This window comes from Cinclus cinclus, chromosome 6 (genome assembly GCF_963662255.1).
Source record: "Cinclus cinclus chromosome 6, bCinCin1.1, whole genome shotgun sequence".
NCBI classification, from domain to species: Eukaryota; Metazoa; Chordata; class Aves; order Passeriformes; family Cinclidae; genus Cinclus; species Cinclus cinclus.
The window spans coordinates 24701762-24729736 of record NC_085051.1 but is presented as its reverse complement, the minus strand read 5'-3'; the positions used below and the strand labels follow the sequence as shown (position 1 = coordinate 24729736).

Here is a 27975-nt window from a genome sequence, read left to right as displayed (position 1 = left end):
ATGAGCAGAGCGCAGCTGACGCGGACGGGGATCCTGCGGATGGCGCTGGGCGGCGGCGGCGCCGACGCCGACCCGCTGCTGCCGGCGGAGGGCGGCGGGGACCGGCGGGCCCCCTTCCTGCTGCGGGCGCTGCGCATCGCCGTGGTGGTCTGCCTCTACTGGTTCACCTCCATCGCCATGGTCTTCCTCAACAAGTACCTGCTGGACAGCCCCTCGCTGCGCCTCGACGCCCCCCTCTTCGTCACCTTCTTCCAGTGCGCCCTGACGGCCGCCCTCTGCCTGGGCCTCAGCCTGGGGGCGGCCTGCGGGCCCCCCTGCGCCGGCCTGCCCACCCTCCGCCTCGACCCCAAGGTGTCCCGCAGCGTCCTGCCCCTCTCCGCCGTCTTCATCGGCATGGTCACCTCCAACAACCTCTGCCTCAAGCATGTCGGCGTGGCCTTCTACAACGTGGGGCGCTCCCTCACCACCGTGTTCAACGTGCTGCTGTCCTACCTCCTCCTCAAGCAGACCACCTCCCTCTATGCCCTTCTGGCCTGCGGAGTCATCATAGGTGAGGGGGAGCAAGAAGGGCTGCACCCATCTGACAGCCAGCCTCGGAGAGACAGTGATGAGGTGCCTTTCCTTTGGGAAGTCATCCACTCCTGCATGGCAGCTCCCTGGTGAGGTGGGGTAGCTCAGGTCTCATGCCTTGCTCTGTGCGGCAACCAAATTTGTACGTCTGGAGGATGTAGGTGACTCAGTAGGAGAAGAAATTACTCTCATTTGACATAGTTCCCTTTTTCCTTTGAGCACTAAAGTGTATCTACTCTCTTAGGAAGTTTAATTTGCCTTACCTTTTTGTTTCTTCCCCCTGTACAGGCCATAAAATAGCAGGTGGCTTTCTCCCTGCTCCCAAGTCCTTGTTGATGATTAGCTTTGGCAACAATAACATTTATGTCAGCACTGCTAGGACCATACAATGGAGCCAACCAATTGGTTTTTACAATAGGCTGAAGGCATGTGATGAAGGGTTAGCTGATCAAGCCAAGCATAAAACAATGCCAGAAAATTGTGTGGTTATGATGTAGGGCAAGGCATTGAGTGGTTTAAAAGGAGTGCTTCTAAGTTGTCCATTCCAAAGTCAAAGTAGTCCCAAAAGGTACCTTCCACTAAAGGGCCATTTGGATGCCAAGAGTGGCAGACTGTTGATTTCATGCATTCGCTCAGTGTTAAACAACTGGGTGGAATCAGATGAAAATAAGAGAATCTCATCTCCACAGACAAGGTGAAGAGGAACAGAGAAAGCTTCTGTATTTTCTACAAGCGATGCAAGGAGTTGCCTTCAGCTAATCTTTTGTTTAGGCATTGCTCAGGAGTGTGGTGCCTGGCAACCTGACAAGGTTTCTCTAAGATGAAGACTCTGTCCTCCTGGCTCCATCTCCTTTTGCTGTGAGAGCATTGTCTATGTGCCTGTAGCAGCATAGCTGAGTATCCTCTGTGGCCTGACACAAAGCCCCTCCTGTCTGTGCATCAAACCCATTTGTAGCTGGGCTTAGTTTCAAGCATGTTAGATGCTTTTCAGGCAATTTCCCAGACAACCTCCAACAAGAAACAGCTAATGGAAATGTGGTGCAGTGCTCCTTCAGTATCTCATCTCCCTTTTATGTTTTGCTTATGAGCTGCATGGGGAGAGGTGTTTCTCTCTCTCTCTGCCCTGGAGATGCAAAGCCTGTAGCTCCTGTTTTGGAGGTGGTTAGACAGTGCTTTGCCCATCAAAGTTTAGCATGAAGATACTGCACACAGTTTGTGTCTTTTTTTTTTTTTTTTTGATCATGCGTAATATTACATCCATGTTTCTACTATATTTCCATCTTCTTCTCTGACCTATATTTCCCTTCTTCTTAATAGCAAAGTCTATAAAGATAGGGTTTTTTCAAACTTTGAAGAATATATTTTCTACCTGTGTGTCAGTTTTCAGCCTTTTCAATTAAAAAAAAAAAGTAATCTGAAAATTGCCTATGTATGTGCAAAGACTAGCTGGAATAGTAGTTTCTGAACTAGTGCTGCCTGCTCAGTGTGGGAATTAGTCCTCTGAGGTCAAATTACCTGCACAGTAAATTTCCTCCACTCCCAAAATAAATCTTCCCAGGACACTAGTCATGACATTTTGTGGGTTCACTTAATAGAAGGGGAAGCCCTTAAGCCTTTCTCTTGTTGTTGTTGTTCACTATAAAGTAAATTATGAATCTTTGACTGTATATTTTGAGCCTTTCAGCAGTTGTTCAGATGATGCCTGATTTCTTTGGTTGCAGGTGGCTTCTGGCTGGGTGTTGACCAGGAAGGAGCAGAGGGCACTCTGTCATGGACAGGTATATTCTTTGGGATCTTAGCAAGCCTTTGTGTCTCTCTCAATGCCATCTACACCAAGAAGGTGCTGCCTGTGGTGGATGGTAGCATCTGGCGCCTCACCTTCTACAACAACATCAACGCTTGTGTCCTGTTCTTCCCCCTTATGGTGCTGCTGGGCGAGTTCCGCACCCTCTACCACTTTGACAAGCTGGGGAGCCCCAGTTTTTGGGGCATGATGACCCTGGGGGGAGTGTTTGGCTTTGCCATTGGGTACGTGACTGGACTTCAGATTAAGTTCACTAGCCCACTGACCCACAACGTGTCAGGGACAGCCAAGGCCTGCGCACAAACAGTGCTGGCTGTTATCTACTTTGAGGAGACAAAGAGCTTCTTGTGGTGGACAAGTAACCTGATGGTTCTCGGGGGCTCCTTCGCTTACACGTGGGTGAAAGGACTGGAGATGAGAAAGGTGCAAGAGGATCCTAATGTCAAAAGCGGTGAAAGAAATGAGACTGGTGTGTAGGCAGCTCCTGTGCCTCTATTTTTGGGCCTGGGGGGGGATAACCTTTGGTGCTCCTTTCCTCCTGGGGAGAAGAGCAAGGAGCAGGAAAAAAAATCACCTGCAAAGTGTATGGGGAACTGTGTCAGGAACCAGAGCCAAAGACCTGACTGGATCACGTTTTATCTCACCCTGTGTCAGAGTTGGGGAAAGCATGTGTTGTAGAGATCAACTGGGGATTTTTGTGATTGTTTTTTAAAATGGATGTTGTTCTTTACCTAATCTGGGAAATTTGCATCTCAGGGGGGAGGGGAGGGGTGGGCTCATATCAGGCAAAGACTGGAATGGGAGCTTTGTGAAGTTAGGGATCTAGAATTAACAGAATGAATGCAATCTGAAGTTATAAAATCCTGAACGTGCAGATAAGGAAAGAGGCAAGTAGCCAGACTGTTTGGGTTAGGCTTCAGTAAACTGTTCTACTGTATAAGGTTTTTGCAACAGCTGTTCTTCCTGTTGCTCCATTCAGCGCAGAGGATGGAAATTCTCTCCCTTCTGGCTATGTACAAGTCTAAGTAACAGCAGTGCCTCCAAAACACCTTTCCAAAGAGTCAGTATCACGCCCTTCTGAGGTTTTTATCCTGTGTTGCTTTACATCTAGTTTCTCATCTTGAGGAAGCATGCTAAGACTCAGGAATTAAACTTCTCCTTCGCTCTGCCTTGTGTCCAGTGAGGGAGAGCATGCTCTGTTGAGCGGCCTTTCTCCTGGAGGAGTGAACTTGGTCTCTGTGTCACTTGGTGACAGGCAGGAGCAAAAAAGTTACTCTAAAACACTTGCTGCTCTAGGGTGGGGATCCCAGTTCACTGGGGGATTCCCAACACTTCTTCACCCTCTCTGTAGGGGGTGGGTTTGTACTGAAAATGTGGTTGTTACCCATTCCCTGGTTTCAGGGGATTTGTTCCATATTTACTTTGTAGCTCCTCTAGTGTTTGTGCCTTTCCATTTGTTCCTTTTAAACATCCCAGTGGCCTGCTCGGTGAACCCTTCAATGCAGTGAGTTTTGCTCAACTGCATCAATCCCTTTGCTTGGAACCTGCTGCTGAACAGATATGCAGGAATCTCTGTCCACCACCCCCCCCCGCCCCCCCCCCCGGTCTGGTTCTATGCAATTAGAGTATGTCTGTGTCTAGATTTCTGATTGCTGGGGTTAGGAGCAACATCCTGTGGCAAGCTGTGATGTTGCGCCAGCTTTCAAAATCCCTGGCCCTTTTAAACATGAAGTTACTCAGGTGGCAATCCTGGGCAGTCCATGCCATTGCTTCATATCCTGCTCCATGGATCCTACATGATGTCCCGTGCCCCGTGGGCGATGTCTGGTCACAGCTACCGAAGAACACTCCATTTCTGCCCAGAATATGTTCCTGTTGAATTTGGGGGTGTTCCAGGTTTCATGGCCACGGGTACCTTTTCGATGCAGGCAGCCATATGGGATCCTTGAACATTTTTTGTTGTGTTTTCTTTTTTTAATGGAAAGGCAGATTTTTAAGGTTGACCTGTAACGGCCAACCCTGCTGACTAAATTCGGGGGTCGCTCTCAGGCTCTCTGGGGATGGCAGCGACATTTCCGGGGCGGCAGCTGCGGCCTCGGCCGCTGGGGGGCAGCGCGGTGCCCCCGCCCGCCCCGCCCCGCGGCGCTGATTGGCTGTCGCCGCGCGCGCCAATCACGCGGAGGGGCGGGGCGGAGGCTGCGGCTCGGGCGGCGGCGATGGCGGCGGCCGCGCTGGGCCCGGCGCCGGCCCTGTGTCGCTCCGTGCACTGGTTCCGCCGCGGACTGCGGCTCCACGACAACCCGGCGCTGCAGGAAGCGCTGCGGGACGCCACGTCCCTCCGTTGTATATATATCCTGGACCCCTGGTTCGCCGCCTCCTCCGCCGTGGGCATCAACCGCTGGCGGTGAGTGGCACCGGGCCTGCGGGCCGCGGGTGGGACCGTGCGGGGCGAGGAGGCTCCCGCGGCACCGGAGCGCTCTGGGCGCGGTGTGGGCCGTGTCGGCCAGGCCGCAGCAGCGCGCGTTTCCGTGTAGGGCTCACTGACTGCTCCCCTCGGCCCTCCCGCAGGAGAGCGGCTCTGCCTTGTCCGCTTGGCCTCGCCGCGGTTTCCTCAGCGGTGCTGCCCGACTGTGTGGGAGGATGCCTTCAGCTTTACGTAATGTTATTAGACTTTATCTGTGGGGCGAGTGTAGGAGAGCAGCCACCGATGGGTATTTAGCTTTGGGAAACCCTTTGCCTTGAATTTAGAGAGGAGTGCAAAGAATCCTCATCAGCTTCGTGGCTGCACACCCCTCCCCTGTGTCCTTGGGCTGCCGGGCGCGCGTAGGCATGTGCGCACGCAGCTCCGTTCCTCACATCACTCAGGTTTTTCAGGAAAATACACATCGGCTGCTGCTACGAAACTAGAGATGAAGCTTTATGGGCTCTTCTTCATCTCTGCAAATGGAAAAATGTATAGCGTGAGTCATGTCTGTGCAAACATCAAGACCTCGTGTATCTGTAGCCAGTAACATTATATAATGTTGTTGTGTGAAGTCTCAACAGCCTAAACATTTGGTACCCCAGTCCCGATAGGGATTCTCCTGGGCAAGACCCCTGCATACAAGTGAAGCAGATCTCCCACTACCCCCTCAGAGGAAGTCGACACACAACCGCCTGGCTCAGGATGCTTTGAGGGCTCTTGGAAATGTCACGTGGCTGTGCACTAGGGAAACTGTAGTTGTAATTGCTTGCTTCTGCTGTGCACCTTAGCTTCATCTCAAGGAATGGGATTGTATGGGTCATTTCTACGTGCTCCTGGAATCCCACAGCAGAGGATAGCTTAAAAATTGTAAATGTGCAGAAGTTACATCAGTATAATCATCAAAGTAGAGAAAAATAGTAATTCTGTTATAGGAGTCTGAATTGATCTTGCCACAGACCAGACTTTCTACAGGCAGCAGCAGACAAAAATGCTTTTCACATGCTGCTGCTACTGACTGTCCTCATTTGGAAGAACCAAAGTGGTGCCACAACAGATAAATTTCTCATCTTTTTAATCCTTGTTTGTTTCCACCAACGTTGTGAAGGGAGGGGAAACAGTTAGGGGTCTTCTTTATGTTATAATCATGAAATATATGAGCAAGCAAAGTCTTATAAAATAATGTTTTCTTGGCGGTGTGGAGCTACTGTAGATGTCAGAAAACGAGAACCACTGGCTCTTAGGCAGAAAATATATTAACAAGTTACTTATGTTGGCCAAAGTTCCATTCGTTTCCATTGTGAGCCTTGGCTTTGTTTTGCTAATTTTTTAATCTGGGTATTTATATTCAGAGTTCTGTTCTTCAAAGGCAAATGCTTATGTTTTACCTGGTTTTCACAAATTTATTATGTTGAAAATCCCTTGTTATTTAACTGCACAGCATGTGTGAGCCATATGGGACTAATGCTTGTTTAAATTTTGAGAACACCTGGGACAGCCAATGCTTATACTCAATAAATGGGGAGTGGACTGGGGCTCAAGGGTTTTGTTTAGGTTACCTGGACCTGGTTGTTCTCCTTTGTGATAGAGTGCCCTTTCTTCTGTGAACCCTGCACCCTTTTATCTCTCCAGAAGTGCAGAGCGACCTTGTTCTATCTGGAAGCTCACAGTTCACATTATGGGCGGTGCAGCCGAGGAGAGAGAAGTTGCCGCTTTGCAGTGCAGTTGTGACTTGGCTTTCATTAGCCGTGGGTGGTCTTTAGGGAGCTGAGGTGGATACTGGCTTCTGGGAGATCACACTGCAGAGTGGGGCATGGGGGGCTGAGGGAAAGGTAAGGGTTGGCAGGCTCACTTATAGAGGGTTGTGTGTTTGCCAGCAGTGCCAGGTGCTGTGGAGATGCTAAAGTGTTAAAGCTGGTGTCTTCTGCAGAGTCAAACAAAATGAAGTTACTATGTAGATGGGGTGATATTTGACTGGGAAAGCAAATATACAAATATTATATATTATACCAAATATATATTTGGTGGTTGATAGCTTAGTAGGGGATCAGTACAACATACCATTAAATGCAGAAAGCACTTGCATGGCTTTTTAAGAGCTTTGGGGTGAGAGGGAATAGGTGAATGTCTTGGTATGCTCTCATCTCTGTCTTCATGGTGCAAGGTGAATTGCAGTTCTCTTTGCAATTATTCAAAGTACAGATGATTCTTGCCTTGGGAGATCTTGGTGCTCAATCTTGTGTTACTGATGAGCTAGGAGAGTACATTTCTCTGCTGTGACATGGTGTATTTGTAGCTAGACCTGTAAAACCTGCAGAGATATTACAATATTTCATTACTTTCCTTGGAGTAACGCATCAAAATTTTTCTACTTCATGTGCAAAACCCCTTTTTGCCCCAAAAGCTGTGAAAAAATGTACAGTAAGGAATTACATGGTTTATGCTTTTCTTGATGTATTGTAGAGAGAAGAGTTGACAAGGATGTTCTCCCACCTCTGAGGGAGAATGTGGGAAGTGGGTTGCAGTAAGAGGAAAATCCTGGAAACCTCTTGGATCCGGACAAGCACAAATTCCATATGAGTGAATGGGAGCTGGCTAGTGCCGCAATCTCATAAAGTTGTTAGACAGACCAGAGACAAATATGAATTACTGTTCTCTGGTTCTTGTCCAAGCTTCCAGTTTGATTTGGTGATGCAGGTTTGCTGGGGTTCCATGCAAATTCTCATTTGCCTTTTAGCTGTAACCCATCTGACTGACACTAACTGCTGTTGTTTCTTCTCTGCAGATTTCTTCTCCAGTCCCTGGAAGATCTGGACAACAGTTTAAGGAAACTGAACTCGCGCTTGTTTGTTGTGCGAGGGCAGCCAACAGATGTCTTCCCAAGACTCTTTAAAGTAAGGGAATAATTTTTGGAGTATCATGAAGAAAAACTCATGACCTGGTGCTAAACTTGCTTTCACTCCCTAATGATTGTTGATTCCCTTGGCATTTCTTTAACTACAACTAGTTCTTCACTATAGCAAACTTTCTTCCTTAACTACAGCTAACTAACTACTATCTGTAAGGGCCAGATGCCTAAACTCAGACTTGCAAAGAAATGTAGTGGTAGGGTGTAACCCTAGTATCAGGCAGCTCAAAATTCTCTGTTTGGATGGTGGTCCTGAACTTTATTTCTCTAAGCCAGTTCTCACAGGGCTGCTCTGTAACACACAGACCCTTCTTTGCTGAGAGCTTCCTCCTCTAGTTGCTATTTGCTTACTGCACTTTTTACTTGGGAAGACTGCTGGGTCCATAGACCTTCACAGACAACAGAAGAAAGCACACTGATCTGTATGTGAATTGCAAATGGGATTTTGTGTTAAAATTTCAAAATTCAGGACTGACTTTCCTTTTCTTTTTGTGCTCAAGACTGCAGTTTAGTCATTTCAGCAGCAGAATGGATATAGCTTGGGTCCAAGATTCCTGCTGATGTACTGTTTAGGACATGGAATATGCAGTTACCTTGGTGATCAATAATGGATGAGTGGGGTACATTTCTAAAGTGGTATGTCAGTGCTGCAGATGTCAGGGCTAGCAAGCATCTCCGTGAATATCAGGGCTTCTCATACAGTATCATTTTTCTCCATCCTGCTCTAAGATTGTATTTCCCAATGTCTTTGAAGCTTTTTGACCGTGTCTTTGATAGTGTTACAGAACTAAATGAAAAAAAAAAAAAAACATGGCTCCCAATAGCCCTATGACTTCAGGCTGTTGTGTGAGCTGTGCCTTACATATGTACAAAAGTAGTGTCCCCCAAATCCTACTATAGACCAGCTGCTGAGAAGGAGAGGTAAACTTGAATCTGTACCCTCCTTCTGTAAATGGTTCTGATGTGTATTTTCTGGAGGAGGGTAGTTAGTACTGGGGAGAGGAACTGGACTCTGCAGATGAGAAGGGGCACTGATACTTATTTTGGCTTCTGCATCTTAACACATGACACAAACTGTGTGCTGGTTTTAGCCTTTTCAGAGTCTGGATTATTTTTATCTTTTGATCTGCAAATAAGTTCCAGCTGATAGTAGTTCATGCCCTCTTTAGTTCAGGGTATTAACAGGATAATTAAAACTTTATTGGAGAAAATTGCTCATTTTGGTTAAAGAACAAAAACTAGTTGTCAGAGTCTGCTTTGGAGAGATTGATTGTGTAATCAGCCAGAACTGGTTTTTGCTGCAGTCTGTTTTGTCTGGGCAGGTGAGCTGATGAATTTCTCAGGTGTGCTGTAGCAGAGATGAAAAAAGTAGGGGGAAGTTTATGGTATTACATGATAAATGTTTGTCTTTGGTAGGGATTGAGGCCTCTGCAGAGCTGCTGCACTGAACACTGAATCAGCAGCAGCTCGTGCCTTGCTGTCAGCTTTTGTGGAGAGGAGAGTTATGTCACATTTGCTACTGCAATACTTAGACCTAATGTAATTTCTGCTCTTGCTCCCAGTAGCTGAGCTATGTTGTCACTAACAGACACTGCAAAGGCACTACTGTGCATGGATACCATGACAAGTGTACTTGCTAGCAATGTGTTAGCCTTTGCAGAAGTTTTTTGTCTCACTTCTTCTGAATAAATATCTGTAGTTTTACCTCTTCTATAAAAGTGCACTGTTTGCTCACTGAAGTGTTTTCACAATCCCTTTGGTGTTTTTTTTCCCCTACAGCTTTTCTTTGCTCTAGGTTAGATACTAAAAGGCAAGTTGTCAATCATGACTTTTCTTTTGTATATCTGCAGCAATTTACTGTCATACAGGTAACAGGTTTTCTGGTTGGCTGTGCTCTTCTTCCCATGTACTACTGCAGCAGATAGAGCAGTGGCCTTCTCAAAACCGTAGGAAATACGTGAATTTAAAGTGTTGGATGCTTACCTAAAATTCCTGTTAGCCTTAGTAGTTTTTTATTCCATTCTATTATTTCCAGGTAGTAATGTGTATTCCTTTGAGACCAAATCCATCTTTTCCAAGCATTCCAGTTGATACTGGCTTTCTTACAGAAGAAAGAAAAGTTTAAAATAAAGCTGTTAAATCATGTAGGAGCAGGGCAGGGTCTGGAATGTGTCTGTCTGACCCCTGCTCTGAGTTATAGATGCTGTCATGTTCTTACTTTGAAAAATGGGTGGAGGATCTTTTTAAGATATACATTCATTGGTAACTGGTTAATTTCTCTGTCCTTCCTAAAATTAATTTTAGGGCTGAACCTGCAAGTTTAGAAATGTGTACAGTTGTTTTCTGCTTCTAAATCCCCTTTGCCATCTTTGGCTTTATTTTTAATGGTCTTCAGGGAACTAATCACATTTGTTCTTTATGCTTTGCTTCTGTTTTGCAGGGAGAAAAATCTCTTGTATATACAGGGGTGATTTAGACTCTCTCACTTGGAGAATGTGGTTCTTAGTTGTGTGAGGGGTTTTTTTAAATGTCTGTAGATTTCTGGTTGTGTTTACTAAACAAATCTGTGGGCTGCTGCTCGATTGATGTCTTGGGAGGGTCGCTGTGGAAACCATTAAACCACTTCTCATAGGATTCATTTTCTGAGGAAAACTAGGCCATAGACTTTGAGAACAATCTGTTCTCTGTAAAGCCTGGAAGAGGCTGAGTGCTCCTCATAAGGCCTATGCCATGTAATTTGTGATGGATCTATTAAAGATATGAAGATCAGAATAAGTGCATGGCTTGACTAGGGGGCTTGGAACTAGGTGATCTCTAAGGTTCCTTCTGGCCCATTCTATATAGAATATAGAATTCTATAATTCTACAATTCTAAAATAACGCCAAAAAGACAGGACTTTAAATCTGAATTGTAGTATCATACTTTACTGTGCACACCAGAAAGGTTCACTTGGTTGCTGTCCTACGTCCTGCAGTTTCCTGTTTCTTTCTGTTTGGGTTGGACATTGGTTTCCTATTGTGTGGTGTTTTTAAAGAGTTATCAGAAAAAAATTGAGAATGTATTTGTTTTACTTAATGTCACGACATAAAAACACAGGGGATTGAGCAGGACTTCTCTTGAAAGACTTCTGAATTTTTTCTGCAAATGCTGGAAGAGGATGGTAAGGTTACTTCAGGACAGCACATGCAACAAAATGTGGTCTTGGTTGGCTCAGGGACTGAGCTGAAACCTAAGAACAGTAATAGATCAGAACTGAACCTCCTCTGATGTGTTTTAAACCTGGCATCTACAAATTTGCATAGAAGATGTGATGTTTGCTAGAGCTGATAAAATTGTTGCTTCTTTGGTTATTTCAAATCCAGATTGCTGTTTCTCACAGCAACACTCTCAAAGCTTCCAGAACTTCAAACTGCTCAGGAATTCTGAAATCTTAATTTGTAATTGTGCTGGTTAGAAAGTCTTCTGTTTGACAGCTTGGGTGTATTGTTTTTCTTGCAGGAATGGGGAGTCACTCGTCTCACCTTTGAATACGACTCGGAGCCATTTGGAAAGGAGAGAGATGCAGCTATCATCAAACTGGCCAAGGAGGCTGGTGTGGAGGTGGTGATAGAGAACTCCCACACCCTCTATGACCTGGACAGGTATGGGGAGAGAAAGGGCAGAGGTGCTTCCTGGGCTAGGCTGGGATTGTCATGTCTGCAAAGACTTCAGTCTTTTCCATTACACTGATCACTGTCATCCTGAGTGAGCCTATAAGGATTACTCTGCACACTCCACTTTTGATTAGAGCACGTCAAAGTGCTGACAGTGACGTGAATATACAGAAAGGTGTTGCCTCAAGCTTATTAAACTCTGTACTTAAGTGTAATTAATTCGCTCAGCTGTGTCCTATTGATTGCTTTCCTCAAGCATGTTCTCAGTGTATGGGCTGCTTTTTTTTTTTTCTTTCTTCATTGTAATAAAGGTAGTTGAGCTGTTGTCTCAAACAGATTATGAAAGCAGGGCTTTTAAATGATGGATGTGTCAGGACAGCTGGAAGAAGTAAAACAAGGTAGATGGGGACAAACTTTCCTTTTTCTAAAACCGGAATGCTTTCTCTTTGTTGTGTGTTTGCTGTGTTTGTTTTGATGTTGAGCTTTTATATATTTACTTATATGTATAATCTCTCTATATACATTTGGTTTTAAATGGTGGTGACAGTCTTTCAGCTAAGACTCTAGGGTATGCTTGACTTCAAAGTCAGTACAGTGTTTCTACAGTTTGCTTGCTTTTTTCTCCTTACCTAGTTTTTTCCCTTTTCTTTCTGATGTGACTTGTGTCAATAATGCTGAATGTAGATTTTCTCCTATAAATCTTTAACATCCATAATTTCCTATGGGAAGCAGCTTTGCAGTTAGCACATACTATGTGGAAATGTTTGTTGCTTGAGTGAGGAGGATTCTTGAACCTGTCTTGTGAGCAGGTGCTGCTTTCTAATTCTGAATTAGAAGACCACATTTAGTACCAATGTTTATTATGTCCTCACCCCTCCACTGTCAATGGCCATTGCCTTCTTCTTCATGTCACCTATGTCTTTTCCAAAGTGGAGAGTTTTGGGTGGAATCTGTTCTAAATCTCTTGTTTCATCACCTTTCTTTATACTTCTGGGTATTTTTAGAAGTGGAGAGCAGTGGTGAAAACGACTAGTGTGCAAAATGTAGAAGCAGCATGGGTTTTTAGAGTGCTGTGTGTCTTGTCTTTTCCTAACAGTCACTAGCATTATTTCTGCTTTTTCTGAGTGCTGCTAAACATTAAATTGATGCCCCAGGGCTTCCTTCCAGAATGGTTAGAGCTATATGAAAGGCTGTTGCTGTATAAATAAGTTTGGGGTTGCATAGCTATGCATATGGAGAAACAATATGGCTAACATTGCAATTTCATCTAGTATTTTTGGCAGCTGGTTATGTGGTATAGAGGGAAATTTTTAAGTTGCCTTTTACCTTTAACCATCCCAGATAACTTATTGCATCAGTAAACTTTATCATCATGCTCTTTTTTAACCCTTCCCAGATCTTTTGTGAAAAAAGTATTAAGCAGCACAAGCCCAACTTCGCTCTGTGTAGGATTTCTCTTCTTGTTGGATAGATTCCTTCTCTATTTCTATAGATCCAAGAATTTTCTGTCTGCATGGACCTTCTCCTTTATTGCAAATTATTGTGGTTTCTTTAATTTTTTTAGTGAGGGATCTCATCAGATGGCTTCTCAAAATTCACATAGGGTGTATCAACTGAATCTCCCTTGCTCCAGGCTCAAATTTCTCTAATAGATTTTCAGGCACAACCTCGCTTTTACCAAGGCCAAATTAACCCTCCAGCATATTGCATATATCCATGCATTCACTGTTTCCATTTGTATTTTCTACCCATCTGCCTAATGCTCATATCAGTCTATCATTTATCCCTCCGATGCCTCTGAAATGTTTTTAAAATATGGAGTTGTATTTACTTTCTTTTTTCCCTCATAGTATTTGGACAGTTTTATATTACAGGCAGCAGCTATTAATTTGTGTATTTCACTGTATCCTTTACAATTTCTTGGTGAATATTTGGTGTCCCTGGCAAGCTTTTCAAGCATAGCATTGTTTTGTGGCACCTTTTTCTGGTCTCCCAGTCTGTCACAGCATATGATAGAATTTTTTTTTTTTTTTTAAACAAGAGTCATAACCTCCCTAGATATATTCATAGTGAGTACACCTGCAAAAATATATGCAGGGGTTTTCTTGTGCTATTACAGTCTCTTCTTTCTTTAATGAGATCACCTCTTGGCCCTATAAATATCCTGAAGTGTCTGTAAATGGGATGGTTTTGATTTTTTTTTTACTACTGACGGTTTTTTTAAAAGGTTTCTCAAACTTTCATTTAGATTAGGAGGTGCAAGAAGGCCGTGGTTTTTAATTTAACCTGCCAAAGTTTGGTAGGTTTCTATCTTTGTCTTCATTATTCCAAAAGATTCTGCCTCTGTTGTCTTAGCTGGTGATATTCTTTAATTGCTTTGACTCTTGTGATCTTTCTGAAATACTTTTCCACATCTCTCTGGTATTGTTGCTCCTGGAAGGGTGTTAAATTGATGCATGCTAAAATCACAGAGCAGGCAAGTGATAATTAATATTTTCAGCTATACCTTAGCAGCGTCTAACACTAAATCATGAATTGACACTCCTTGTGGGTTCTTGATTTTTTGTTTCGTGGAGCAGTCACTTATGGCAACTAGAAAGCTGGGTTTGGGTAGGAGATGGAGTGTGATGGATACCCAGTCTGTGTGGATGTACTTGAAGTCTCCAGTTACTCTGACATTTCTTGGTTCTTGGCATCTCTGAGATTTCTCAGCAGGTGGTAATACAGTTTTGATGCTGTATTTCTCCTGGAAGTCCTGGAGTATCTCTTCCTCCAGCTGTGTTACCCAGACTTCTTACTCATGGTGTGTGTTGTCCCTCTGCTCACCCTAATGTTTTTCCAGCATAATTAGCAGGTGGTAATAATACCTGGTGGTGGCATCCAACTTCTCATCTTTCTTTAATCAGGTTTCTGATGAGATTAATCTAAATTGTTTGCAACTGGGCTGACAGTCTTTTGCTACTACATAAATGAATCCAGCACTTCCCTTGTCCCCTGCAGTGTATTCCTGCTACCACCTCCATCATCTCCTTTTAAACATTTGCAAGAGCCTGTTCAGTTAACTTGTGAATTTGATCCGTTTTACTCAGTAGGAAGATTACAATGTGCCCCTTGTTGGCACTGCCAGCATAGCTGTGTGATTATCAGAGCGTCTTTCACCTCCTCTTCCCCAAAACAAGGAGAGGGCTATAGAAAATGAACATCAGTGCTGGAAAATACTCCTAAGAAAATCAGGGAATTCCCAGTCAAGAGTAGCAATGTTCAGATTGTAGAAGCCAGACAGGAAAGATAATCTCTTGTGTATCATCTTAGCCTGCTCATAAGCCTTTACTTGACAATTATTTTGTCTCTTCCCTGGATCTGCCTGTTTTCTCATCCTTAGGATCTAAATCCTTTGTAGTGTGTTTACTGATGGTCAGCACTGTGGTTTCTGTAGTCCCAGGCAGGCTGGGTTGTTCAGTTGGAGTGTTTAGGTCAGAAAAGAACACTGATCTTGTGTGTTTGTAGCATATACCAGGACCAGCTTCTCCTCAAATACCCTTGTCTGAGGCTAAAATGACAGTAGAATATGTTCTCACAGGAGCACGTACTAACTTAAAAGAACCAAGCATGGGGAAGCATGCATGCCTTGGTGCTTCTGCAGTTCAGTACACTATGCCAAAAAAGTGAGTTATTTCTAAGAAGGTTTACTCAAACTTCTGCCTGCCACATCTTGTTATCCTCTCCTGTCTTGCATGGTTCTCTGGTGTTAGGTGTTTGGGGCCAGCAGCTGATACCCAGCCTGTCATCAAGTCACTTCTTTATCTCTCATCTTAAAATGTGTTTCTGCAGAAGTTGAATTGTTTGTTCTTTGTTCAGCATCTGTTGAATGGAGAGATTAGTTGGTTACCTCTCCACCTCCTCAGAATCTGTAGAAATCTGAATCTTGTTCTACGTACACAGAGCCCTGCATGAGCTCTGTGGAGCGGAGTTTTGGATAAGAGCAATTGCATAAGCTGGCAAGGCTAATTAAATAGTCCGCGTGAATTGGTAGTGGGGTGTGTTGGGCAGCCTGCGTGCTGAGTGCTGGCAGCCAGCTCTTCCTTCTGCAAGGAAGTGGGGGAGCACATTCAGTCCATTGCCAGAAGCCTGCCTTGTCGTTTGCAAGCAAGCTGAGGTGTCAGGTGTTTGAGGCCAGCAGCTTTCCTAAGCCCATTAGCCATCTCGCAGGGGCACTGCTGGGGAGATGATTCAGAAGCTGACACCTGTGAGGGCATGCATTTGAGTCTGCTGACACTCTGCTGTCACAGGTGACTGACTGTAGGATACCTTATAATTGTAGCAGTGCTGGAATTGCTTGGTCAGGTTTGGGTTGCCTGCTTTCCTGAGATGAAGTGTGACTGATGGTCAAACAGACCTTCATGACTTCTGGCATCGAGGTACTACTGTCAGATAATGCTGGCAGCATATGCTAGTTTGGTAGCACAGCCAGTTTTGGGTGTGCTCACTAAGGTTAGGTTCTGTGTGATGAATACGGTGATTATCTGTTCCACTTCAAGAAAACTAGAACAACTGCCACATGTGGCAAACTGGGCTGGGGGAGGTGGATGAAGTATTAAATCCTGGGGAGGGACCTCCCTTTTTCTGTCATTTTGTCATTCATTTTTTGGAAGTCCTGTGAAAAATATGTGGCTTGGATTAGAAGATCAGTATGAGGAAGGAGAGGACTCCTGCTTGGGGAGCTTCCTGTACAATTTTTTGTACAGAAGGCTGAACAGTGCTACAGTACCCAATAAGTGTAGTACAATATTCCATATTGTGCAATACCCAATGTTCAATACTTTTTTCCTGGCAGTACTGTGAAAGGTCCAGATTTTGTGCATAATGCTAGTGTCAGGTGCTGTGAAATGTGCAACTTGTCCTAGTCCTATCTTAAAATATTTGTGTCCCAGGTCAAATAACTTTAGAAATTCAGGGGCCGTACTAGGTAACTTCACACAAATTCACATCCTTGAGGATTTCAAGTACAGACACTGGCATCCATCTGCTAGTTACGATGATTTGATCGAAGTAGCTAGGTGTCCACAGAGTTTTTAGCTGTGGATGTTGTATAATCGTGTGGATCTCAGACTGAACAACAGCTTTAGCAGGAACTGAAAAAAGAAGTAACTTCACTGCCCCCATTCCAAGCACCTCAGGGCAAACACGGTGCAGCTTTGTCACTTTTCCAAGCTCTGAATTCCTGGAAACAAGCGAGCTTCTCTAGAGTGCTGTAACTGGAAATGCCTCGCTTCTCATCCAGTGGAAGTGCTCATTTTCTGTGTATCTTTGGCTGGTCTTGCTTGAGTACTCACAAAGCGGCCACAGAGAAGAGTGTGGTGGGTGTATTCATGAGTTCTGTCATTTCTTGCCATCTCTGGAGTAGAACATTGAGACAGTGAAAAAGTGTATGCAGGAAAGCAGAGGAGATGCAGTCTGGTGTGGTGATGCAGGACAGAACGTGTTGGCTGTAAGGCAAATGCAAATACATCTGTCTCTGTGTATGTCTATGTCAGAGTGCTGTGCCCACACCGTGGCCATGTTTATTGCCCGGCACTAAAAATGTGCGGTACTTTGCACTCCGTGCACATCCCGATGGCCCTCCCTCCCTGTCCTGTTCGTTAATGTCTTTATCTCCCAGTGTTTACAACTTAAAAGCAGAAAACCGGGAGGAAACTGCAGGAGGCTTAATTTTTAATCCGTTCAGCCGTGCTGCCCGTGGGGAAGGCTCCGCTTCCCTGGGCCGGGGTGTGTGGGAGGGCTGGCTGCCGGCCGGGGCCGCTCCCGGTGCGGCGGGGAAGCCGGGTCACCGCGGAGCACACGTGCGGGAGCGCCCGGCGCCGGCGTGTCACTCCGCCCCGCCACACGTGCGGCCCCGGGGAACGGCCGGCACATGGCGCCCGCCGGAACACTCGGCTTTAAGCCCGGCCCCTTGCATAAGCTGTTGATTGTAATGGACAGAAAGGCTGCTGTGCTGCAGCGCCTGTGTGAGCTGTGCGGTTGCCTGCCTCCGCTTTATGCAATGCTGGCGATCCCTGTGCTGGCGGCTTTGCTGTTAACTCCTTCCACCCCTGCAGAAGAGGCGTTAAAAATGGCATCTTTTGGCCTGGGGAAGTTTACCTTGCCCGGGGGGGCTTATCAAAGCTGTCTGTCCCAGGAAAAATAACACTCCATGGCCCCAGCAGGCTGTGGATGCTTGGTGAAGTAGAGGGATGGGGAACCTTGACTGTCTTTTTCCATAGTGTGTTCTGACACAGGTCATTACCATGAGACAGGACTGCTTGTGACATTATGGTGTGGAGGAGGATAGTGATCATTCTAATCACAGAGAGAGGAGTGATGCAAACTGGGATTTGTCTCATCCAAGATAGGTGGGGGAGGGGTCACTAACAGGTTTAGTCTTCTGTGTCAGACAAGAAGGAAGTAAGGTGAGAATCAGGTTAGGATATCAAAAGATGTCAGGAGAATAGATGCAGGTCTAGGATTTGCCACCATGGTGAGACAGAAAGGCAGAAATCAGATAGATATTTCCTACAGGAGTCTGATGAGGGGCTCCAGGAGAGAGATGTGATGCTCAGCTTGATTCAACTGGAGCTGTTTTGGTTGTTTTTTGTTTTTTTTTTCCACTACAGAGATGAGGAAGTATGTGATGTTTTGTCTTCTGATGTATTTTAGGATTTTGGTTGGTTGGTTTTAATATCCCTTTGAGGGATGCATCAAGTGAAATGTAGGTCTGTAATGATTTATGTATCCAGACTGAAAGACTATCCTGAGCAGAGATAGCAGGGTCCAGTTTGGATGTCATTTCCTTGTGTCTTCTGTGGTGAGGCTGTGTTGTTTCACCTTGTTTATTTTATCTCCAGAATAATTGAGCTGAATGGCCACAAGCCACCCCTCACCTACAAGCGCTTCCAGGCCATCATTAGCCGTATGGAGCTCCCAAAGAAGCCAGTGAGCACTGTAATAAGTCAGCAGATGGAAACATGTAAAGTGGACATCCAGGAAAACCATGACGATGTCTATGGGGTCCCATCCCTGGAAGAGCTGGGTATGTGTCAAGAGTGAAGGAAAGGACTACTGCCAGATGAAACAGGATCTACTGGAACTGTTTCCAGTGGCTGGCAGATGTTCTCACCTGACATGGGATACCTCTAGCCATAGAACGGCCTAATTTTTTCAGCAAGTGCCAGACCTTGTGATAACACACTTGTGTCCCTTGCACTGCTGTTGATGCCCAGCATCCCCTTTAGCATTGCTCTGAAGTGCTTTGCATCTGTCTTTGTGTTCTCTGCTATACTGAGCATGTAACCACTGTACTAGGATCTCATGTCCTCACCAGCTGCTTTCCTCCTACTGCAGTCTCAGGCACATTGTGTAACAGACCTGAAAAGGTAAACTAACTGTATACCACGTTTAGATCGTTTAATTCACTTATTGCCAAGCAGCACCAATTTGGGAACTTAACAAGGCAAAAGGTATTGCAAAAATCTCTTTCACTCACCCTGCTGTGCCTTACAGTCCTGTAAGACTTGAAGAAGGAGAATTAATAGCTGAGGTGTGAAGAATGCAAGACCTACATCAAGGAAGTGAATCTAAATGCAGGGGAAGAAAGGACTAATGCAGAACACTGTCTGCATGTCTGTGACTGGAGACTCGGTACCCCCTTTATAAGAAGTATCTCCTGGTGCCTTAAGGCAGAGTTTCAACACTCATGTAAAAGCATAGGGCTTCACAACAGGAGTATCCTAAGGGCTGCAGTCCTGCATGGATCTACTTCCTTTATTGTCTGGCCAAATGTGAGACTGCATGTAACTTTACACTGCTCTGCTTGTTGCCAGGGTAAGCTCCTCTGTCTGCCCAGAGCAGTGCAGGGAGACTGCATTATTGCTTCCCCCTTTGCAGTGGTTCTTTTGCACTAATCCAGTGCCTTCCCCAGCACCAGCCCCAGCAGAATAGGAGCCTCACCGGGAGCAGCTGGGCTACCTAGTGAGCTGCTGATGTCAATGGCAAGGTGTTCTGTAAGGCAGAGCTGTGGAACAGATGTTTCATTGCCAACTGCTCTGGCCTTTGGAGCAGAGCCCTGTGGGTAGTGCTGACACACCAGAGAGAATGCTGGCTGTGAGCAGTGGGGAAAGTCACCATAAGGCTGCCTGAAGCATTGCAGGGAGAAGCCCTTGAAATGCAGTGTCATGAGCAGGCTCTCCCCATATCCTACATGATTTGCCTGCTGTACAAGGATTAGAGCAGCAAGTAAGCCACATTTAGCAACTGTAGTATGTACTGTCTTGCTATTGTTAATGCATAATCCCATCTATACACCCTTTGTCTAGGCATGGCTTCAAATCTTACAAAGTTCTTTCTCTTAGGCTTTCCTACAGATGGTCTTGCCCCTGCAGTTTGGCAAGGAGGGGAGACAGAAGCTCTGGCACGGCTGGATAAACACTTGGAAAGAAAGGTAACCCGTTACTTAAGTGGTGATTCCTGCAGACTGTGCCTCCAAATGAAAAATGTAGTGTTGCCCATTACCCCATCCCCTGCTCTTCTTTAGCAGTGGTCATAGCATTCACCTCTGGAAAGGAGTGTATGCTATTGTTGGAGTACTCCTGTGATCTTAGATTTTGTGTGGAGCAGGGAGCTCATGGGCTTCCTCAGGTCCAAAAATTTAGAACAGTATATTATTTATGCTGCTGTTTGAAGCACACTTGTTTCTACCTCTCAGTTTCCTTTAGAGGAGTGCAAACTTGGAAATTCTCCTGTTAAGTTGTTCAGACCCTGCTGCACACTGCACAACATCTCTTCTTATCTTTACCCGAGGTATTAGTGTGAGTAGATGCATATAGAAGAATGCCTTCCCCTTGTCTATCAGCTTCTTAATGTGTTGTCTCACTGGCTGGCATTCCTTGAGCCCCTTGTTGAAATATTCCGATTTTTTTCAGTGGTGCTGGTGTTCTTGATTGTAGTGCACAAGGCAAGCAATTTCAAAGTAATGAAAGGTGACCCAGCTGCCAAGGCATGACTTAACTTTAACCATTTTGTACTTCTTTAATGCTGGGTGGCTTGATGTCTGCTGTGGAAATCAAAACATAAATGCTTGTGCTGAATAGGGAAAATATCAACATAATGCTCCACAAAAGGGTGGAATTTCCCCAGTTTTCTTGTTCAGTGTGTGAAATGAGATGGACGTACCTGGACATAAACAGTTGTGTTAGCTTGTATCCCTAGGAACTCTCAGGGTTGTTAACTCCTGTATGCAAAGCAAATTAATCTTGGGCAAAATAACTGACTGGTTTAAATCCTGGAGCAAAGGTTTTACATTTGGTGCATGGGACATGGGGGTTGGGATTGCTTGCTGGAGATCTCTCCCAGCAGTAATTGGAAATGAATAGAAGAGACTGGCTGTCAGATGTGAGTGGCCTCACCACCTGCACAGAGGCTTGCCTTTTAGTTGTGTCCCACAAATACAAGGGGTTTTTGGCTCATTTCTCCTGAATCTGTTTAGGCATGGGTTGCAAATTACGAACGACCAAGGATGAATGCCAATTCTTTGCTGGCCAGCCCTACAGGACTCAGTCCCTACCTGCGTTTTGGCTGCTTGTCCTGCCGCTTGTTCTACTACCGTCTCTGGGAGCTGTATAAGAAGGTAAGGCAAAAGGTTCAGCTGGAGGGCAGGTGGGGTTTGAGCATATATAGCATGATGCTGGTTGCCAGACTGTGCCAGAATTGGTGCAAAAGATACAGTTGCCTCCCTAGCATTTGATTTTTGGGTTGAATTTGTTGCTACTACAACAGGAGGCTTTTGGGTAAGAAAGTAATTCTCCTGAATGTACTCACTCAGGCCTTAAATCTGGTGGTACCTTGTTCTTCAGTCTGGACTTCTGTGTTATGAGCCATGTAGAGCCTTTTACTGTTAGTTTTACATCATTCCAGTCACTTATCATTGTACTGAGGAAACCTGTGTCAGTGCTCTGACTTTGCCATCTGGGCTTTCTGATAAGGGGTGATCTGGCATTGAGCTCCTTTATGGCAGTGGTCAGTAGCTGACATGGGAAATGTGTGTAAATGCACGGGTGCCTCACAGCTCTGCTTCATGAAGCCAGTCCTTCTGTGCTTGTGAACAGCCGTGTTCCCTCTTCACAGGTGAAGCGGAACAGCACACCCCCCTTGTCTCTGTATGGACAGCTTCTGTGGCGGGAGTTCTTCTACACAGCAGCCACCAACAACCCCAAGTTTGATCGCATGGAGGGGAATCCCATCTGCATACAAATCCCCTGGGACAGGAACCCTGAAGCCTTGGCAAAGTGGGCAGAAGGCAAGACAGGCTTCCCTTGGATCGATGCAATCATGACCCAACTGAGACAAGAAGGGTGGATCCACCATCTGGCCAGGCACGCAGTGGCCTGCTTCCTGACTAGGGGTGACCTCTGGATCAGCTGGGAGTCAGGAGTCAGGGTGAGTCCTGGCATTTTCAGATATTTGCAGAAGACCATAAGGTAAACAAAAGTCTCCCTGGCATTTGCTGCAAGGATAGGCACACAGGTATGGCTTTTGCTTCATGTGTAAAAGGTGCGTGGAAGAGAGGATTTGCTAGCAGGCTCTTGGCCAGCCAACAGCCTGATTCCTTCCTGCATTCCACTGCAAGGCTCTGACTATCACAAGCCTCAAGTAACCATAACTAGATGTGTTTGGGACCCACTGGTAAATACAGACTTCTGGGTTTTGGGGGGGCCTTTTAGTTTTACGGGGTTTTTTTTGTAAAAATTCTCTCAGTCCATCTGTTTTCTTTGCAAGTTTAATGTCACTTCTTAACTGGACCTTTTTCCTCATTATAAAATCCATCACTGTGCCGGTCAGGGAGCGCTCCATGACTGTGAAATCTGAGTCTAGAGTCTCTCAAGGAAAGAGGTAAAAGACCCTCCTCTTGGGCCATCTGAAGGGACAGACGGCTTGAGCCTACCCAGTGTACTGCCCTACAGAATAAGTGGAGGCAGGGACATCTAATCACAAAGCTAGCAAAAAGCATAATTGAAAATGCAGCTGAAAGCATAGCATCTCTGCATGGATGTGAGTGAATTACTGCTGAAACTTTTCTGCCTCTCAGTGGTAGTGTGCTCTGGGACCTTCAGAGGGGTTCTTTTCTTCTTGCTTTGGTGCTTGTTCTTCTGTGTAGCATCCTCTCCTTCCCAAGGTTGTTGCTTTACTCTTGTTATGCCTGCCAGGCTAGGATCAATAGCCAAAGCTTGCTGCAGCACTGGGTAGTGATTTAGTCTGTAGCTGCATGAGAGATAAGCCAGCACTTTATCAGTGTGAGCAGATCGTGCCTCCCTAAGTGAAAGTTTCAGGAAGTAAGATACGTTGACCAGCCAGCTGACTTCAGCCAGCAGATCACCTCTGTGCTGCTGCTCTGTTCTCATAGCTCAGTGCCTGTCATTTGAAATAGCATCTTGGGTCCTACTGCCACAAAGTCCTGCCCAGGGAAGGTCTCAGTGCCTTTTCCTCCAATTGCTGCAGGTGTTTGACGAACTGTTGCTGGATGCAGATTTCAGCGTGAATGCAGGCAGCTGGATGTGGCTGTCGTGCAGCGCGTTCTTCCAGCAGTTCTTCCACTGTTACTGTCCTGTGGGCTTCGGACGTCGCACAGACCCCAGTGGTGACTATGTGAAGTAAGTGATGTTACTGGAGCTGATCTCTGTTTCTGGGTCTGTAAGATGAAGTCAGTTAGTGGTTCACAGGTGCACGGCGCTTTCTGTGCATTGTGTGTGCTACACTGCTTTTTATTTGTGTTGCAGGAGGTATCTGCCCAAACTAAAGGGTTTCCCCTCACGATATATCTATGAACCATGGAATGCCCCAGAGTCTGTGCAGAAGGCAGCCAAGTGCATCATTGGGGTGGACTACCCCAAACCCATGGTGAACCACGCAGAGACCAGCCGACTGAACATCGAGCGCATGAAGCAGATCTACCAGCAGCTGTCACGCTATAGGGGCCTCTGTAAGTACCAGCAATTGCAAAAGTTTGTGTCTTCAATAGGAGATAAAATACTGTGAGGAAAGGTCATGATTTAAAATAGGTGTTACTTGTCTCTCTGGCCTGTCCTTGCAAGAGGAAGCAGTGCCTGCCAAACCTGCTCAATTAGTTTCCAGGGAGAGCTCCATTATATTCTCAGATAGCTAAGAGTGGAGCTTGTTTAGATCTGAGAGCTGCTGATAGTATGGTACCATCCATATACCACCAATGGTCCATTTTTCACTTTGTAAGAAAACCTAAGCAGTATACAGGAAATAAATTCACTGCTGGATCATGGTGTGTGTCTAGTCAGCACTGGGAACTCCTCCTGCTGTGGGATATGGATGTCGTGGTTGGTGATCGTGAAGGTATTTCTGTGAAAAGATTCTCCCAGCTCAGGTGTGTTTTGTTTTTTCACTAAGATCCTCTTGCTATTCTCTAGGTTTACTGGCATCTGTCCCTTCATGTGTGGAAGATCTCAGTGGCCCGGTTACAGACTCAGCTTTGGGGCAGGGCTGCAGCACCACTACAGGTGAGTTGGAGCTATTTGTGTACTTTTGATTTTCACCTTAAAGGTTATAGGCAGGAGACGATCCTTTTCTAATAAGAAGAGGGTGTGTAGCTAGGAAAACATAGATTACATTCACATTCCTTTACACTTCAGAAGTCCCTAGTGAGCCTTCATTTCTAAAAGGCCTGAAGAGTAAGAGCTTATTAATGTGAATCTTTTGTTGCCTGTATGGGATCATATGCAGCCAGCCACTCGAAGGAGAAGTGCAGGTCACTATATGGTTAATCAGGTATAATTAAGCTGTCCCCTATCAAAGGAAGATACTTTTGTGTTTGTTCTGGGTGACTTAGTTCTGCTTTTAACAAAGATTTTTTGGTAAAAGTTTTCAGGGAGACTGACCAAATGTGTCTGCGCTTGTGCAGTCTTCTTTCTCCAAGCTCTGTGGCAGATTAGGCCAGGGTGTACTTGTGAGGCCATCTAAACATGAGGAAACCATTGCAGTGACTGTTCTTCCTTCTGCAGCAGTGAGGCTGTCTCAAGCAGACCAGGCTTCTCCAAAACGCAAACACGAGGGAGCAGAAGAGCCATGCCCTGAAGAACTGTACAAACGAGCCAAAGTGACAGATCTCCCTGCTTCAGAGATCCCTGGGAAGAGTTCATGATTGTGAGTAGTTCCTAGTGTGATCTGGCTTAAACTACCTGCTTCTGGAAGCCAACAAGGCTTAATCTTTACTCCCACCATTTTAATGAACAAAATGGACTTCCTTATGGAGGGATGTGTAGGGCTCCTAAGTGTAATTCCACAGCCCAGAAGGACAACAGTGGTGTGCCCACCAGTTATTTGGATTTTGTGTAACACACTGTTAGCTCTGTTGTCCATTGGTGGAAAGCGGTGCCCTGCTGCTGGAGCTGTCACAGAGCACAACTGTTGGTGAGTTTGCCCTTGTGAGGCTGCTTCTCCTTCCAGAGTGGGCTCACAGCCAGGTTTTCCTGTCTGGTGAGGGTATGGGCTAGAGCAGGAGAGCAAGCAGGTCCGGTCATCTGCCTGCAATGCTCCAGATCCCAGGGGGGAAGGAGCTGGTCACATGTTCTGCCAACTTCTCAGTATGACTGGGGAGGTCAAGGCAAATTCTTTCTTTTAATTTCTCCTACAGCCAGCAACAAGCACCTTGCAAGTGAAGAGGGAGAGTGCTGAAGAGGTGACCAGAAGAGTAGGAACTCCTGTCACAGAGGGACTGGAACTTGCCATCTGCAACAGAAAAATCCAGGGTCTCATATAACTGTGTAATTCCAATAGCTGCCACAAAAGGGCACTGCATTACTTGTGCTTGGGAATATTTGGCTTTCTGGTCTCCAGAGAGCCAAATACATCTCTTCTCAGCCATGCCCAAAATCTGCCCACATTGAAGAGGGCAAGAACATTCTGTCAACTTGCTCAATCCCAGGTGTATCTTTCTTTTCTGACAGTGGCTCAGTGCACATGACTTGATGCACTGATGTAGGAATCAGCATTTGCACATCTCAGGAACAGTGAACATCCTTTCTCATCAATAGTACTTGGTAGTGATGTATGCTGATTAATTCAAATTATAGTAGGAGTTAAGAAGGAAACTGCTACACTGTCAAAAAAAAGAGTACCCATCCTACCAGAGAACAGGGAAAACTTGGTATTTCTTTCATTGGGCTAGGCTGACAAGGAAGGAAATGCTTTCTGAGTAAATCAAGGTAATGCTTACGTGGGATGGAAACAAAATGAAGGTAAACTGTAGCACAAGAATAGATACACTTGAAAGGCACTTAAAACTTTCCCTTCGAAAGAACCTTGCTGCTGCAAGGTAAGCCATAGTGCAATTGCCTGGAATGGGTGGCTTCAGAGCTGTTTGACATCTAGGTAAGAGAAACTCTCTACAGCTCCCTGAAAGGAGGTTGTAGTCAGGTTGAGGTTGGTCTCTTTACCCAGGCAACCAGTGGCACGACAAGAAGACACAGTCTTAAGCTGCTCAGGGGAAGTTAAGGCTGGACCTTAAGAAAGAGCTCTTCACAGAAAGAATGGTTGGGCATTGGAATGTGCTGCCCAGGGAGGCAGTGGAGTCACCATCCAGAGGTGTTTAAGAAAAGATTGTGTGTGGCACTCAGTGCCATGCTCTAGTTGACGTATTGATGTTAGGTCATAGGTTGGACTCGATCTCAGTGGTCTTTTCCAACCTAGCTGATTGTGTGACTCTGAGAAGGAGGAATATTTCAGAGAATAAGATTATGCCTTGATAGAAGTAAAGCAGTATCTCAGAATAGATCTGATCCAAGTAATAAGGAAGCTACACCTGGGCCCAGCACTCTACAACATTTCCTTCCCTGAATGAGAGCTCTCAAATGGTGTCTGGTGTGTAGCTTGTGCATTGCCTCATACTGATAGAGGATGTCTTACACATCAGCTGCCTGAAGTGAGTCTTCCTCGAGCTCAGAGTCCAGTGCTCATTCTGTTTGCTCTTTTCTGTATTGGCATCTGTGTTTTTAATTTCCACACAGTAAACTCCTGTACCTGCCCACTGCTCCTCCTTGCCACTTGCATTCATGCTGGTGCTTTGTAACCTAGCGAGGTGATTGTGAAGCTTTCCTGGCTCTTAACCATACACTCCTTTCTGGGTCCTGTTACTTGTCAGGTCAGCACAGTGCTGGCAGATCGCCTCTGCCTGCCACCAAAGAGTGCAAGGAGGAGTAGTACTACAAAAGATTCTCTCTTGTGGCTGTTTCCAAGAGGAATTAGATTGAGTAACTCGTCCTGTGCAGTGGGCTGCTATTGGCACTGTTTTCATTTGCTGTCCAAAACCTTTCGTCCCTGCCTGACACTGATAGTCTGGGGCTATATGTGAGCTTATGCAACTAACTGCTTGGGGAGTACAGGAGTTGTCTCCCACTGGGATAATCAGATTCAGTTTTGGAGCCTGTGTTTGAACTTAGAGCAACAGGGCTGCGAATAGAAACTTGAGTCGAATGTACCTGAGAAACCTGAAGTGGTTGAATTGAGTCTGTGGATAAATTTAATGAATAGCTGAATAATGTTTCTCATTCCTGGGGTCATTGATCTTATGTTCTTTTTCCGCAGAGAATCCACTGGGCCGACTGTGAACAAGTAAACAGTCACTTTTCCTAACCTTACTTTCTTCTAAACTACTACTCATAATCTGCCTGGTGGCTAACCCAGTCATCAACAGGTCTTGTCCCCTTCAGTATGATCCAGCTGTTACTCCCATTGTCTTGGGGGTAGAAGGCTATAAAGAAAAAAAGATACTCCCCTACCCTCACCTTCTGCTGCAGAGAGAAGGAAGGGGAAAGACATGCACTTTGTACACATAGGTTACAGAAATTGTGACTTCTGTCATTTGGAGAGTTTCATGCTTAGGCAATGGTCTGTAAATAAAACTTTTTATAGATGTCTTTAACCCTCTTTTTGCTGTCATCCAAATTATTTCACTTGCTAAATTGAATCTTTGGGGCTGGATCTGTGGGAATGAATAGTCAAAGAGAGGGGAGGCTACATCTCCTAAGTGATCTAGAAGGTTTTGTGGACGTGGGGGAGTTCACATTTGCAAGGTTTCTGTCAGTACCTGGGATATGGATGGTGGTATTTGCAAGAGCTGCAGCTCAAGTAGTAGCACTGGGAATGACACAGACACATCAGGCCAGCCAAAGAAAGATAAGAGAAAAGCTTCCTTCAAGAAACCTTTTAAGTAGGCTGGGATTAATCTGCTCTGGCCTCTTTTCCCAACTGAAATTATAAAGGTGGGTAAAACTGTGTGACAAGTAGGGAATGACTGTTCATTGTTTTAATTCATATTTAGAATTTGGCATATTTGATTAAAGTACAAGATGGCAGATTGAACAAGTGTACACCTTGCTTAGCTTTGTGACAAATTCTTCCTCAGTTGTGGGTGCTAACAGTTTGAGTTCAAAAAGACTTGGCCAATTCATGGGGAAAGAGAAAGCCACTAGTAACCATTAGTAAAGATACCATCTTTGTTTCAGAAGAAGCAGAGGATTGTTGGAG

At 45.4% G+C, this 27975-nt stretch overlaps 2 protein-coding genes across 4 annotated transcripts; both read left to right on the top strand.

Annotated features, from left to right (window-relative positions):
• Window positions 1-3085, top strand: SLC35C1 (solute carrier family 35 member C1). The gene is made up of 2 exons (XM_062495916.1): window positions 1-550; window positions 2292-3085. The coding sequence occupies exons 1-2, from the start codon at window positions 1-3 to the stop codon at window positions 2849-2851; spliced, it is 1110 nt and encodes a 369-aa protein (XP_062351900.1). The 3' UTR covers window positions 2852-3085.
• CRY2 (cryptochrome circadian regulator 2) lies at window positions 2290-27375 on the top strand. Of its 3 annotated transcripts, none has more exons than XM_062495915.1 (12): window positions 2290-2348; window positions 7621-7729; window positions 11243-11385; window positions 18279-18463; window positions 19782-19870; window positions 20915-21055; window positions 21553-21864; window positions 22924-23075; window positions 23202-23404; window positions 23862-23951; window positions 24453-24594; window positions 25085-27375. In XM_062495915.1, exons 1-11 carry the CDS (start codon window positions 2341-2343, stop codon window positions 24590-24592), a joined length of 1572 nt encoding a protein of 523 aa, XP_062351899.1. In that variant the 5' UTR covers window positions 2290-2340; the 3' UTR covers window positions 24593-24594; window positions 25085-27375. The 3 variants fall into 3 exon arrangements, with proteins under 3 accessions (XP_062351899.1, XP_062351896.1, XP_062351895.1); XM_062495912.1 differs by lacking the exon at window positions 2290-2348 and adding an exon at window positions 4470-4778 and having other exon boundaries at window positions 24456-24594; XM_062495911.1 differs by lacking the exon at window positions 2290-2348 and adding an exon at window positions 4470-4778.
• Window positions 27376-27975: the final 600 nt, after the last annotated feature.